Consider the following 12,201-nt stretch of genomic DNA (forward strand, 5'->3'; position numbering starts at 1 on the left):
GTAAGGCTGTATCGCGCCCTATGGTCTTGTTGTCCTTGGCTATGCTTGGCTGGCAGGTTCTTCCGTTGCTTGTTCTTCAGCAGGGCCCGTCTTACATCTTGGCGATCTTATCTTTTAGGATTGGACCCCTAAAACCTCCATTTTAGCGGTGTGAGATGCGGAAAACGCTCGAAATGTTTCTATGAGAGGTCGGCAGTTTGTTCTATTGGTGGTCACGGTGCACAGTTTCGCATTCATGTGTCGCAGGTATGATGGTTGCATTTGTTACTAGAGCTGTTGGTGTTCTGCATCGTCAGCGGCGAACAGCTTTCGCAAGCGTATCGCTGTTCGATTCTTGGTTTGCGAGGCTTGGCCATTGACGCGTACCCAGAAATAATTTCAAGATGAAATTTGCCTTCTTGTGGGCCTCAACCTTCTAGGTTATTTGTCGCTCGCACCGTTTCCGAACTCCGAAAATAGACTTCTTGGTTTCTGACGACGTTGGAGTTGGATGGAGGTTTAGTCGTCGGTCACTAGGGATTTTCCAACGACTCCGGGATCCGAGTTCAATTGTAGGAAAGTCCATTTCTAGCTTCACGGTAAGTGTTGATTAGTAGACTACTCGCTGCGATTATTCGAGTGAAAGAATCATTGCTCCATTTTTGTATGATCGTTGACCTATCTCCTCCTGCCAAAACCCACTTTCGGAAAGTCCAGAGGAAGCTTTAGCTTTGCGACCTTCCGTTGTGCTGCTGCTGCCTTGTCCAGACCCAATCTTTGCTTCTCTGCAACACCCAAAGCTCCATTCCTGGCACCGATCTCGTTGAAGTACTGGGCCATTGGCTTCATCTCCAGCTTCAAATCTTCCTTCAAATCCCACATATCGACCTCAAAGTTGTCTACCAGACATGCCATTGCACACAGATGCGTGATCAGTAAGTCGCTCTTGTACTTGGACATAAGTCCTCCCTCTGTGAAGTTCCGTTTCACACCTTCGAGAACTGCCTCTGGCATATCGCCTATGACCTCTCTGAGTGTTCTTGGATTTGGGAGCTTCCTTTGGCCTCTCATGATCGTGCAATTGTTGTAGACGTCGATCAATAGAAGCATGTATCGTAAAATCTTCAACTTCTCGATGTTGTCATACTTAGTTCTCCCAATGCGATTAGCCACGTAGCTAGATGAAATGACGATCTCTTTGTTCTTCCTGATAGCTTCCTGCCACAGCCTTACAGGTATGAGCATCATTGTATCTTCGCCAATCAAGCTGTCGACTGTATATACGTCCGCAACATCGGTTGCATCCAGATTGGCTTTCGGTCTGGGCTTCGCATCGTCGGCAGCTTTAGATAGGTCATCTCTCGTTGACATTCCTTTCGTAGCTTTGGCCATGCTTGCAATGATAGCAGCGGAAGCACCATCAAGTTTGGGTGCTTGGCCATTGGCGAGCATACGTAGAGATTTGTCGGGTGAAATAGCGTTCTCCGTGACTGAAGCAATGGCTTTCCGTGCTTTCTTGGTACCAAAGGTTTGTCCAAGCTCGTTTCGACGCTCTCTCATATTCTAGAATACTAATTAGCTTACTAACTTCAGAACAAGGTATCTGCAAACTCGCCATAGATAGGTCGTCCTCTTTGGTAGCTTGATGTGCTCTCACACTGCCTCGTACAATCATCTTTCGTGCCTCGACGACCTCCATCTTGCCAGTCTCAGGGTCGTAAACGCCAATATAATGTTTGAGTAGCGAGTCCACGCCGCCTACCTCTTCTTCTCGGGCCGTGTAGTCGAGTTTCGAGTGGTCGGAAGAGTGCAGGATGAGCTCCTTTGTTGCAATGTCACCGCTCTTCCCAACTCTCGAAGGGGCATTTCTGCGCATTTTGGTATATGCTCTGAGGTTGATCTCTGATGGCATAGCTAGACCTGGCGTCGAAGCTATGTACTATCAGTATATGTATCATGAACAATATGATCGAGGTTAATGCAGAGTCGCATACCTAGAACTGGAGCCCATTTTCCTGTCTCGAGAAGGGAGACGCTGATCTGCTTGTCCTCATCGATTGCGACTCTCTTACTTGGCTTGGAAGAGTCATCGATATGCCTCTTCCGTTTCTTGACCTTTTCGACTTTATCTGCCATTTTGCAGAAAGTTGCGCAGTACCCAAGTCTGTACTGGTTGAAGGATCTTCATGTTGGCCGTGAATTTTCGATGAGCTTTTTTTTCTGCCGAAACCCTGGATGCTCTCACCGCCTTGCGGGGAAACCACAACGAAGGGCAAATTGGGAATCTTGAGTGAATAGACATGAATATAGTGGGAGATTGGGAGATTGATAGGAAGCTCCAAAGGAGTCTCTAGCATGAAAGATTACTTTGGAAATGATCCATGATGGCCTGCAGGGCGGTGCGTCAAGCTCCCAATACGTCATACGTTCAACATCACAGAGGTTCACGGTCGAGATTGAGGCACGCACAGGAGCAAATACGATTGGATTAAGCAGATCACACAAGAGCAAGTTGTTTGAAGTAGGACTTCTTTTTTCATTCAGTAGCAGCAATTGAAGTCAATGGTGTCCAGCATCTTCGGCAGCCTTCATTCCATCGCTCCCTTGTTCGCAAACCCCCAATTGACAATCCGACAAAGAGTTGTTGACCGATCCTGCTCCCTTCCAATCCATTCCACCAAATGCCAAAGACTGCGCGTCATCAAACTGTTCCATCCTTGAACACCCAGCTGCCGTAATACAAAGTGGTAGTCCCAAGCTGTGAGGTAGGCTGTGTGCTGAAAAAGGCGTAGACGTCGATGCGGGAGATGGCGCAGACTCGGAGGTTATGTTGTCATGATGGTTTGTTCGAGAGGTAAGAGTGATCGTGATCGAGTTGTTGTGAGTCGTTTACTTGCTGCGGAGGAAGTCAGCCAAGGATCCAAAGGTGAAGAGGATGGGGTATTTCTTACGATCTGGCACGAGTCTTGCGGCGCTTTCTCTTGAGACGCCTAACGCGCTGTGGATTGTTAGATGTGATCAATGAGTTGAGAGGGTGTAGGTGATGAGGGCCAAGCGGATTCGTGATAAGTGGATTTTTGATGAATTACCTTCTTTCTCCATTTGGCTCTCATGGCTTCGAATCGCTGCGGATTATTAGATGTGATCAATGAGTTGTGGTGGAAACATACTTGTTCGAAGTTTTGAGAGTGTTGACGAAGTTGCAGAATGAAAAGTTGGAAATCGAGCGTGCCGATATGATGATGGAATTAAGCGAACACCGCTAAATTAGCGCCGCATGATCGTAAGGGTAGGGCTTATCACATGACACCTTCGCTCCTTCCCTTCACGTCTCCTTCCCAGACCAGAAAGTGTTCGACGCGTCTTCTTGTCGAACTTTCACTTTGAATCTATCAAAGTAATCAATGGGTGCCCAATGCCTATAGAAGAACTCATGCTATACAAACTCTTCTATTTCACTAATATACAATTCAATTGACCTTCCATTTACCTAGGTAGATATGCCTCCCATGGACGGGCTCAGCACGACGCTGCAGACACTTCAGAGAGGAGATTTCCCCTACAATCGCAAGCCACTCCGAGATGAAGATCCTCTTGCGACTCTCGTATTCCTAGATGACACTCGTGGAGGTAATATCAGTAGGTGAAAACTACATCAACTCGAGGATATGTGTCTAACTATGAACACTAGCGATACCTATATTTGCGGGAAATGAGGAATACATTGGTAGACTTAGGGAGACGTCGTAGGTCCCTAACTTGAACTTTAGATAGCAATTTCTAAAAAGACAGCACCCTTTTCATTTCTCATCCTTGCGTTTCCAAGCGTCATTTTCGCATCTACTCAGTTATTTACGAGAAGGAGAGTTTGCACGAGTTTCAGCCATTGATTTATTGCGAAGACCTCGAATCTACCAATGGTACATACGTCGATGATGTTTGCATTGGGAAGATTGGAGGGCAGCGAGTAGGCCATTTGCTCACTAACGGTGAGATTATCGAGATTAAACATTCTACCGACAATCAATTGAGTTGGAGATTCCGATTTCAACAACCAGACAACACTACAGTGTCTCAAGAGCTAGCCGACAACCAAGATCTCCATCATTTCGACCATAGGTATTCTGTGTCAAACCGTATCCTTGGCAAGGGACAATACGGCGCAGTGTATATGGCAACAGAGGTTGAGACATCCAGGCAACTAGCTTGCAAAATTGTCGATATCCAACAGGCTCTTGACGGCCTAGAAGAACATTCCTCTCTAGCTGTCGGCAAGGCGTGGCATGATAGGGTAGAGCGTGCAGGAGAGGGCCTCAGCAAGGTCATGCGCGAAATCAAAATTCTCTCTAAACTCTCTCATGTAAGTCGAAATTGTCACGTTGAGTAACTGTGTTGACCTGTGCTCAGCCGAACATTATCGATCTCAAGAAGACCTTCTGCTCCAACACCCACTAGTCAGTATACGCTACATAACTTTCACGAGGAATCTAACCATTGTCAGCTACATTTTTACCGAGCTTGCACCTGCTGGTGATCTGTTCTCTTACATCGCATCACACGACGATGGCATGCTTGATGATTTGCAAAGTCGCGTCATCTCTCTACAAATTGTGTTGGCTCTGCAATACATGCACGAACAAGGAGTTGTTCACAGAGATATCAAGCCGGAGAATGTTCTGATCACGAATTTGGACTTTGGTGCTCGAGTAGTCTTGACAGACTTTGGATTTGCGAACTACGCACATCGAGTATCCGGGAGATTAATGTCAAGGGTCGGTACATCTGGCTACATTGCCCCGTAAGTTTATTGTTGCGTCTAATCTTCCTCACTAATACTTTCAGAGAAATCGAAGCTGTCGAGGCGGCAAACGCTGGGTACACAGCTACTGCTGATTTATGGTCACTTGGTATATCGACAATGATGATGTTGACCGGCTGCAATGTTATTCCACGCGAAGAACTTACCCAAGAGAGCCAGCAGGAGATCGCAGATCGCGTCTTGGGGCTACATACAGAGAATCAAAAAGAGCGATGGCCGGGTCTATCGCACAGAGCGTCAGACTTCCTTCGTAATCTTCTGACGCGCGATCCCGAGAAACGAATGACGGCCGACCAAGCTCGGAAGCACCCGTGGTTCACTGAACCTGCCGAAGAAGCAAAAGCACTCAAAGAAGGCTACCAGAAAATTATCAGATTCTGGAGAAAGAGGGATGAGTATGAAAATGTGTTGGAAGATTTGCCAGGACGAAACATAACCTCAAGATCAGACACAAGCACACCGGGACCGAGGTTTCGAAGGAAAATCCCCGATGCCTCATCATCCCCATACTTCGGACTAGAACGCCACCTTCAACAGAAAGTTGTCTCCAAGCGCAAGAATATTCTCGAAGAGGTTAATAACTCTGGAGGTAGATTCTTAACCTCGGATGCACATCATAAGGGACCAGGCGTAAGCATGCGCACTCGACGAGACAAGCAAGTGACTTTCGAATCTGTTGACGGAAGAGACATATTTGGAACTTCTTCGAGCGCCGTGAGAGATGAATTGGAGGACGTTGATCTGGATGAAGTGTCCCTTATTCCAACTACACCAATTCCGCGTGTTGAAAAGGGGTACGGGTTCAATCTCAGCGATGCTGTCATTCCTGAATCCCCAGAAGCCCAATCGATGACACGCCCCAAGAGGGTGCGCATTGCATCTGAAAACGAAGAGGAGAGATCAATGTATGAAGCAGCTGCTAAGACAATACCCAAGTATAGTAGTGCTAAAGTCTTGAAGGATGAAGTCACGAAAAGAAGGCTGGAGAAGGAGATGGCCGGGCTGAGGGCTCGACATTCCTGAGTGAAAACAACGATGTTGCAATTGAAATGAGTGGAGGCTCCGAAGCTTGTTGTACTATTTGCGAGATACCCATTTGCTGCTCTGTTGCTTTGTTTGGCGACAGCTGATATGCTCTCAAAATAAAATTTCTCGAATCCACAAGTGTTGTGCCTGATCCTTCCCGACGCTCTTTCTTGTTACTGTACGTTCCAAAATCGCGGAGGGACTTGAACAAGCAAGCGTAATACGAGCTGAAAAGGTATTCGCCTGCTCAACATTCCCCTCTCATAAGCTGGCTGATGCTAGCCTCCATGTACCAATCCGACGTGTCTCTATGCCAAAGTTGCAACTACTGCTTCCTCTATAGACTTTCTCCTCTGCCGCCCATGTCTCGCAGTCGAAGAATGCCAGCTTAAACGAACGTTTTGCGCTAGGCTGCGACGCCTGTTGCTTTCCAGAATCGCAATTCACCTGGATGAGGTGTTGCATCGCCCACAATTCAGCCAACGACGTGCCAGCGGACTCGGCATTGCTGCAGTTCACACTTTTTTATCCACAGACCAGAGGCGGAGTTTTAGAAAAGCTTGGAACGAGGCTATTGCTGAATGGCAGTGTATAATGGATTGATTGAGACATTATTCTACAGTGCAGAGTGCACCAATTTATGATGTTCCTGCTGATCCTCATCACACTTAGTGCGGCTCCCAGCCCATGACATTCAGCAGCTATTACTTCGTCGAAGCGAGTCTATTGGCAACGTCGTTCTTTGATGAATACATGAGAGAACCGTAGATACACAATGCAGTAGTGAAGTACTCAAGAGTTGCACGCAAAGTTGAACACCCAAAAGTTATGTGGTCTCGCTCACAGTGATCAAAGAAAGGAATTTGGGATCTACAGATCTCTTTGAAGAAGTTAAAATCACTCCTCGGGTGTCCCTACTTTTCATTTTATGTGCAACCTTCCAATCAATATATACACCGAAACAAGGACAGATATTCAACTACAAGAGAATGTCCGTCCGAAGAAAAGAGCCCACATCTCAACCCAACTTTCAAACCGCTTTAGCAAGCATAGCAGCAGCATGAGCAGTAACCAACGTCGCATACTCAGTCGACCCGTAATAAATCGCATACCCATCATCACTCGTCTCCCCAGTCGAAAGATCATCCCCATACTGCCAGTACATATCTCCCGCCGTCTGCGTCGACAGAACGGTAGCTTGCCACGACGCTTCATCAGAGTGGGTCAAAGATCCGTACTCTTCCATAATGACAGGCTTCCCGATGGCTGCTGCAGCAGTGGCGTGGGCCGTGATCCATCCATTTCCCCAAGAGTCGACCTCACCCCAGGAACTGGGGTACAGGTGATAGGTCCCGAAATCGATGGTGGAGATGGCTAGGTTGGTGGTGAAGTTCAGCCCTGGGCCTGTGGTATATGGATAGCTTCCGTCCGAACCAGTTGTGAGTCCGAAGCCCTCGTCGCCGATGGTTACCATATGGTTACTATCCAGGGATTTTATGTACGCGGAAGTCGTCTTGATCCAGGTTGTGATGACAGAAGTATCGCACCCGCTGCAACGCGGCTCGTTAGCCAGTTCCCAGGCGAACACCGCAGTCGAGGTCTTATATCTAGCAACAACAGCCGCGATGTAAGTCTGATACTGAGCTTGAGCTGCGGCATTGGTGTACCAGTCCGTAACGGGGCTGATGCCGTAGTACGTGCAATAAGCGGCCATTCCGCCGTAATCGGTCCAGTTGTTGACGAAGTTGATGATGAGACTGATGCCGTGGGCTTCGGCGGATTGGACGACGTAATCCAGGCGCTGGAGACCGTCGGTGCCGGTGTTGATCACGGGCGAGGAGCCGGTGACGAAGGATTGGAACCAGACAGTTCCAGAGCTGGGAGTGCTGGTTACGTCGTTGAAGCCCCAGACTCGGAGGACTTTGAGGCCGGTCTGGGGATTGTTAGTATGAGGTCAAAAGTGAGGGATCATTGAGAGGAGTTGCAGGTCATGAGTTAGAAAGACTTACAGAGGCCAGATGAGACATCACGAGATCGACGTCAGCGTTGTTGGTGAGGAACCCAATCCAATAACTATTGGTCCCCATCCAATATTCGGTCTTCCCGTTGATTGTGAAAACATCGCCATTTGTTTTAGCAAAGCTTGTGATGGCAGATGATGAACTCGTTGCAGCGCTGTTCGTTGTTGAGACTGACGAGACCTTCGAGGTAGTCACTGTGGACAAGGTGCTACTTGAAGCTTTGGTAGATGAGCTGAGGCTGACTGTCGTAGAAGCTGGGATCTTTGTTAGTTGGCTATTCGTGTTGTGGTTAAAGTGAGCTTACCAACTCCGGGAACGCATTGTGCATAATATTCATTCTGAGTCAAGCAATAATATCCGGAAACACATGTGGTAGCTCCAGTCCAGCTTGTTCCTCCGCCTTGGAAGTATTAGTCTTGATAACTAGATTCATTCTCTGAGCACGTACATTGACCATAAGCAGACTGCTGTGCATTTGCAACAGCTAGAGCCGAAGAAACAGAAAGCAGAGAAGAGATCTTCATCATGAAAGAAGACAAGAGAAAGTAAAGAGTAAAACTTGCAGTCACTCAACTTTGGGGACTCAAAGAGAGTATATAGTTCAATCAAGGAAGAAATAAACACCGTCGGCCCGCTTCATCCTCAATCTCGGGTTGAAGTGGGGAGATGCTCCACCCCTCATTTTCGTCCAGGGCCAGCATTTCAACCCATGGAGCTGGAACAGATCGATGTGAGGTGGAAAATATTTCTATCAAACATCTTATGACAAGAATAAGCTTTTGCATGGCTTCTCGGTATACTCAGATAGAATATCGTTCAGGGGAAGGTGGCGTGCCAAACTTCAAGGGATCACGGTACGATTTCCGCCTACATGGATTCTCCTTGCAGGGCCATCATGAGGGGTGCATGCCCAATGAGCAGCTTGTTTGAATGCCCTCTGCGGCCATACCCGTTAGTCGATCATTGTGGGGTACGGTATGGAAGAACTTTCTCGGAACGACTCGCCGAGGATTGTGGAAGGAGAAGCTCCGTTCTCAATAGAGTTAAGAATGTTTCTCTCTGAATATAGGGCGAAATTATGAGGCGGGATGCAAGATATGGATTCATGGGCACATCGTGGTGTTGCGAGAAATTTGATGGACGAAGTGAAGTGTCATCTTAAGTGCCGAAGCTTAGCTTGCGCGAAAGAAGCTTAGCGTGTCAAGCAAACTCGGGCAGCATGTCATCGTTAGGCGCACTTACACGCATTACGACTTCTCATTTTCACACATCGAATCGCAATATCGAACTTCCGATAAACAACCCACTCAAAAACTCTTGATGTAAGGACAGGTCCAAGCTCCTCTACCCAATGAGTAAAGCTATTCCCATACGCCAGTCCTCCAGGACATGGCAAAGAAATCCTAGGCCTACCGACCTAGCCATTAAACCTGTCAGACGGAAGAAGGATATATTTCTATTCCTGGAACTCCCCTCGGAAATCAGGAACTTGATTTATTCACATGCTTTGACCAGAGAGACGCCGATCAGGCCACGACCAAGGCTTGCTCGGGTGGAAAAATGGAGCAAACCTCTTCGGTGCACGATTAAATATCGCGACGATCGAGGCAACTTCATCTGGCAACCTGAAGGCCCAACCATCTGCCGTCTGAATAAACAAACTTCCAAAGAAGCTAATGAAATACTCTACTCCACGAACCTCTTTACCTTTTCGGACCCCGCCGGATTGCTATGCTTCGAAACTCAAATTGGTCTAGTCAATATCAGACTGATACAGCGAATCGAGATCTGTCAACCGTGTGAATACAATAAAGTTGCGGAAACAGCCTGCATGTTTCTCAAAGACTTTTCAAAGATGGGTTGTCATCCTTTGACTCATTGTCCTACCTATGGAATGTCCGGCCTCAGAAACATCACGGAGTTGACCATCAGGCTGCGCTCTGATAGAGAGGATCGAGACTACTTTAAACGTCTTGGAGTGGCCATTCACGACATCTTGACCAGGGAACGAGATGTTGAACAAGAACCGCAACTACGAATCATGGGCTGTGAGGACTCGGAACTTGTGAAGTTCCAACGAAGGTGGAAGATTCAGGCGGAGAAGGTGAATTACACATTGCCTAGGGCTGACATATATTGGTATGGTATCCATCCGAAAGAGTTCAGGGAAAAGTTCAGAACCATGCACAGATGCACAACTGTGACTAAAGGCGTTTGCAAACATGCAGCTAAAGTTTGAGGGATATACATCTTCGACTCTATTTTCCAAGATACCGCCATTTTAGAGTAGAATCGAATCACTTCTAACACTTTCGCCTTTTTTATAGCTAGATCCTCGAAGAATGCCACAGTAAGCGAATGAATCTTTCAGACCCATTTCAAAGAGGCGTGCGCTGTTCTGTGTTCTCGAAGTCTTCATTGAGGTTTCGAGTCCAAGATTGCATTCTGTTTGTCCTTCAATCTCTCTTCTGTTGTTTTAAAGGCGCCTGGAATACCCGTCTCCTCAAACGAGCAGTCTTCTCGAATCATCTTGGCTACGCCTTTCGTGGCCAACAATATTAATGGCATTCCATGGCCATTAAACCCTGCACAAATATATTGGTTCGCTTTTCCAGGCACGGCTCCAATGTGCGGCATCAGATCTGAAGTGTACTAGTCAAATGTCAGTGTCAATGTTCGTCCCATTTACGATACGCATATTCCAAGGTTCGAAGTAAGCGCTTCTCAACCATTCACACAAGCAAAAAAACACAACATACCCCCATAATGCCCGTCCAAGCCCTATCTAACTTCGCGCCCGAATTTTCCCACCCAGAATAAGTATTCTGCATCAATCCGTTCTCAAAATGGCTCACAGCCGGCTCAATCAATCTTGAATCATCAGTAACATTATACCACTCCTTCAAATCATGCATAAACTTATGTCTCGCTCCCCCAACCACAATACTCCCATCCAGTCTCGGAATCTGGTAGTCGTACCATCCAGGTCCGTACCGGACACTCGTGCTGTTGGGTAAGTAAGGAGGAGTCGTTCCTGGGGGACACGTGATGCGAGTACAGATTCCACGGACGGGGACGATTTTCTCGGTATAGGAGGGTAGGAGGGAGGACGTATATGCGTTTGTTGCGAAGAGGATTTTCTTGGCTAATAAAGGTCCTCGTTGGGTTGTGAGGGTGTAGTATCCTTCCTTCGACGCCGTGTCCGAGATAGAGAGGACGGGTGTGTTAGTTTGCAAATTCACGCCCCGATCAACAGCCCGTTGCAGGAGATGCATAACCATCTTATACGGCCTATCACCACAACATCAGTCCAACTCCCTCTCTCACAAGAAGAGACATAGCTACCAAACATGCCCAGCCGTAAAACTAAACGCAACCTTCGCGCCCTTCACCCCACTCAGCGCCTCAGCCTCTTTCCCGACCTTACAACACACGTCCCTGGTACTCGGCTCGCCGCTCTCAACCAGGGCCTCGAACTCAGCGAGTGCTTTGTCGGCGTGGGCTTGGTCGAGACAGGCGTCCACGGCGCGGGTGAGGGTGAAGTCACAGTCTATTTTCTCTTTGTCGACGAGGGCTTTTACGGCGTGGATTTGGGAGGATTCAAAGGCTGCGATGGTGGTGGCCATTGTGGGGCCGTACATTTTTTGGTATTTTGGTACTTGAGGGGTGTTAGTGAGAGAGGGGAGGAAGAGAGGGAGGGGAACTTGCTGTTGAAGTATACGTCTGGTTTTAGGTGGCCTCCTATTTTGTGGATGAAAGTTAGCGGAAGAGTTCGGATGGAAGAGCAGGTACCGTTTTTAAGAGTGGATGTTTGACCACCAGGCTAAACTTTTCCAACCCAAAACCTCCCAGGTAACAGTAGATATTGACTTTGCTCCGGACAAGGTGCATCGACGACATATCGAAAGGTAGTTCTGCAAGACGAATCAAGCAAGAAGAAAACAACAAACCATTTCTGCCCGTAGCACCCGAACACGCCTCCCTCGCCTCAAGAACCACTATCCCCCTCCCCGCATCCCTCTCCTCCCTCCCTTCCAGCAAATGATGAACGGTAGCCACTCCCGTATACCCAGCTCCAATAACAACAACATCACATGATTCCGGCAACTCAGGCGTACTTCGATGACTATCCAGAGGATGAAGTTCCGTTCTCCAAAACGAGACCGTTGAGTTGGGGACTGGGTATGGGAATGGTGGATTCTCAGCTTGTGATGTGGATGTTGGAGCAATTGTCTTTTGAATGGCTTCTAAGCGTTGCTGTGCTGAGGAGGTCATGTTTGTCAGGTGATGTCGGAGGCTACGAGGCCCATCGAAGAGATACTCTGATAAGAATATCTTGCTTTCTTGTATCTATAT

The 12,201-nt window shown here is 47.7% G+C and overlaps 4 protein-coding genes across 4 annotated transcripts; 1 reads left to right on the forward strand and 3 right to left on the reverse strand.

The window, feature by feature from the left end:
• Positions 1–371: 371 nt before the first annotated feature.
• On the reverse strand, positions 372–2,145 carry LY89DRAFT_682721 (RNA polymerase I associated factor, A49-like protein). The gene is made up of 3 exons (XM_018214555.1): positions 1,974–2,145; positions 1,595–1,911; positions 372–1,542 (listed from the first exon to the last, which is right to left on the reverse strand). The coding sequence occupies exons 1-3, from the start codon at positions 2,113–2,115 to the stop codon at positions 658–660; spliced, it is 1,344 nt and encodes a 447-aa protein (XP_018074239.1). The 5' UTR covers positions 2,116–2,145; the 3' UTR covers positions 372–657.
• Positions 2,146–3,796: 1,651 nt separating this feature from the next.
• Positions 3,797–5,821, forward strand: LY89DRAFT_579670 (Pkinase-domain-containing protein; the record flags this gene model as incomplete). Its single annotated transcript, XM_018209019.1, has 4 exons — positions 3,797–4,339; positions 4,387–4,433; positions 4,481–4,777; positions 4,822–5,821. Coding segments are annotated over 4 exons (1,887 nt in total), but the record flags the coding sequence as incomplete, so codon positions are not given.
• Positions 5,822–6,854: 1,033 nt separating this feature from the next.
• Positions 6,855–8,369, reverse strand: LY89DRAFT_580672 (glycoside hydrolase family 5 protein; the record flags this gene model as incomplete). The annotated part of the gene is made up of 4 exons (XM_018209073.1): positions 6,855–7,757; positions 7,834–8,106; positions 8,163–8,245; positions 8,294–8,369. 4 exons carry the CDS (start codon positions 8,367–8,369, stop codon positions 6,855–6,857), a joined length of 1,335 nt encoding a protein of 444 aa, XP_018074241.1.
• A 1,891-nt stretch (positions 8,370–10,260) lies between these two features.
• On the reverse strand, positions 10,261–12,120 carry LY89DRAFT_695518 (DAO-domain-containing protein; the record flags this gene model as incomplete). The annotated part of the gene is made up of 5 exons (XM_018216767.1): positions 10,261–10,497; positions 10,605–11,136; positions 11,191–11,503; positions 11,554–11,586; positions 11,796–12,120. 5 exons carry the CDS (start codon positions 12,118–12,120, stop codon positions 10,261–10,263), a joined length of 1,440 nt encoding a protein of 479 aa, XP_018074242.1.
• Positions 12,121–12,201: the final 81 nt, after the last annotated feature.

This window comes from Mollisia scopiformis (genome assembly GCF_001500285.1).
Source record: "Mollisia scopiformis unplaced genomic scaffold LY89scaffold_7, whole genome shotgun sequence".
In the NCBI taxonomy this organism is placed as follows: domain Eukaryota; kingdom Fungi; phylum Ascomycota; class Leotiomycetes; order Helotiales; family Mollisiaceae; genus Mollisia; species Mollisia scopiformis.

Excerpts from the sequence above, each read along its gene's own strand:
- LY89DRAFT_682721 (XM_018214555.1), bottom strand. The coding sequence starts at position 2,115 with ATGGCAGATAAAGTCGAAAAGGTCAAGAAACGGAAGAGGCATATCGAT. Across the intron at positions 1,912-1,973 it reads AAAATGGGCTCCAGTTCTAG|CTTCGACGCCAGGTCTAGCT; the intron begins GTATGCGACTCT and ends GATAGTACATAG. Across the intron at positions 1,543-1,594 it reads AAGAGGACGACCTATCTATG|AATATGAGAGAGCGTCGAAA; the intron begins GCGAGTTTGCAG and ends TTAGTATTCTAG.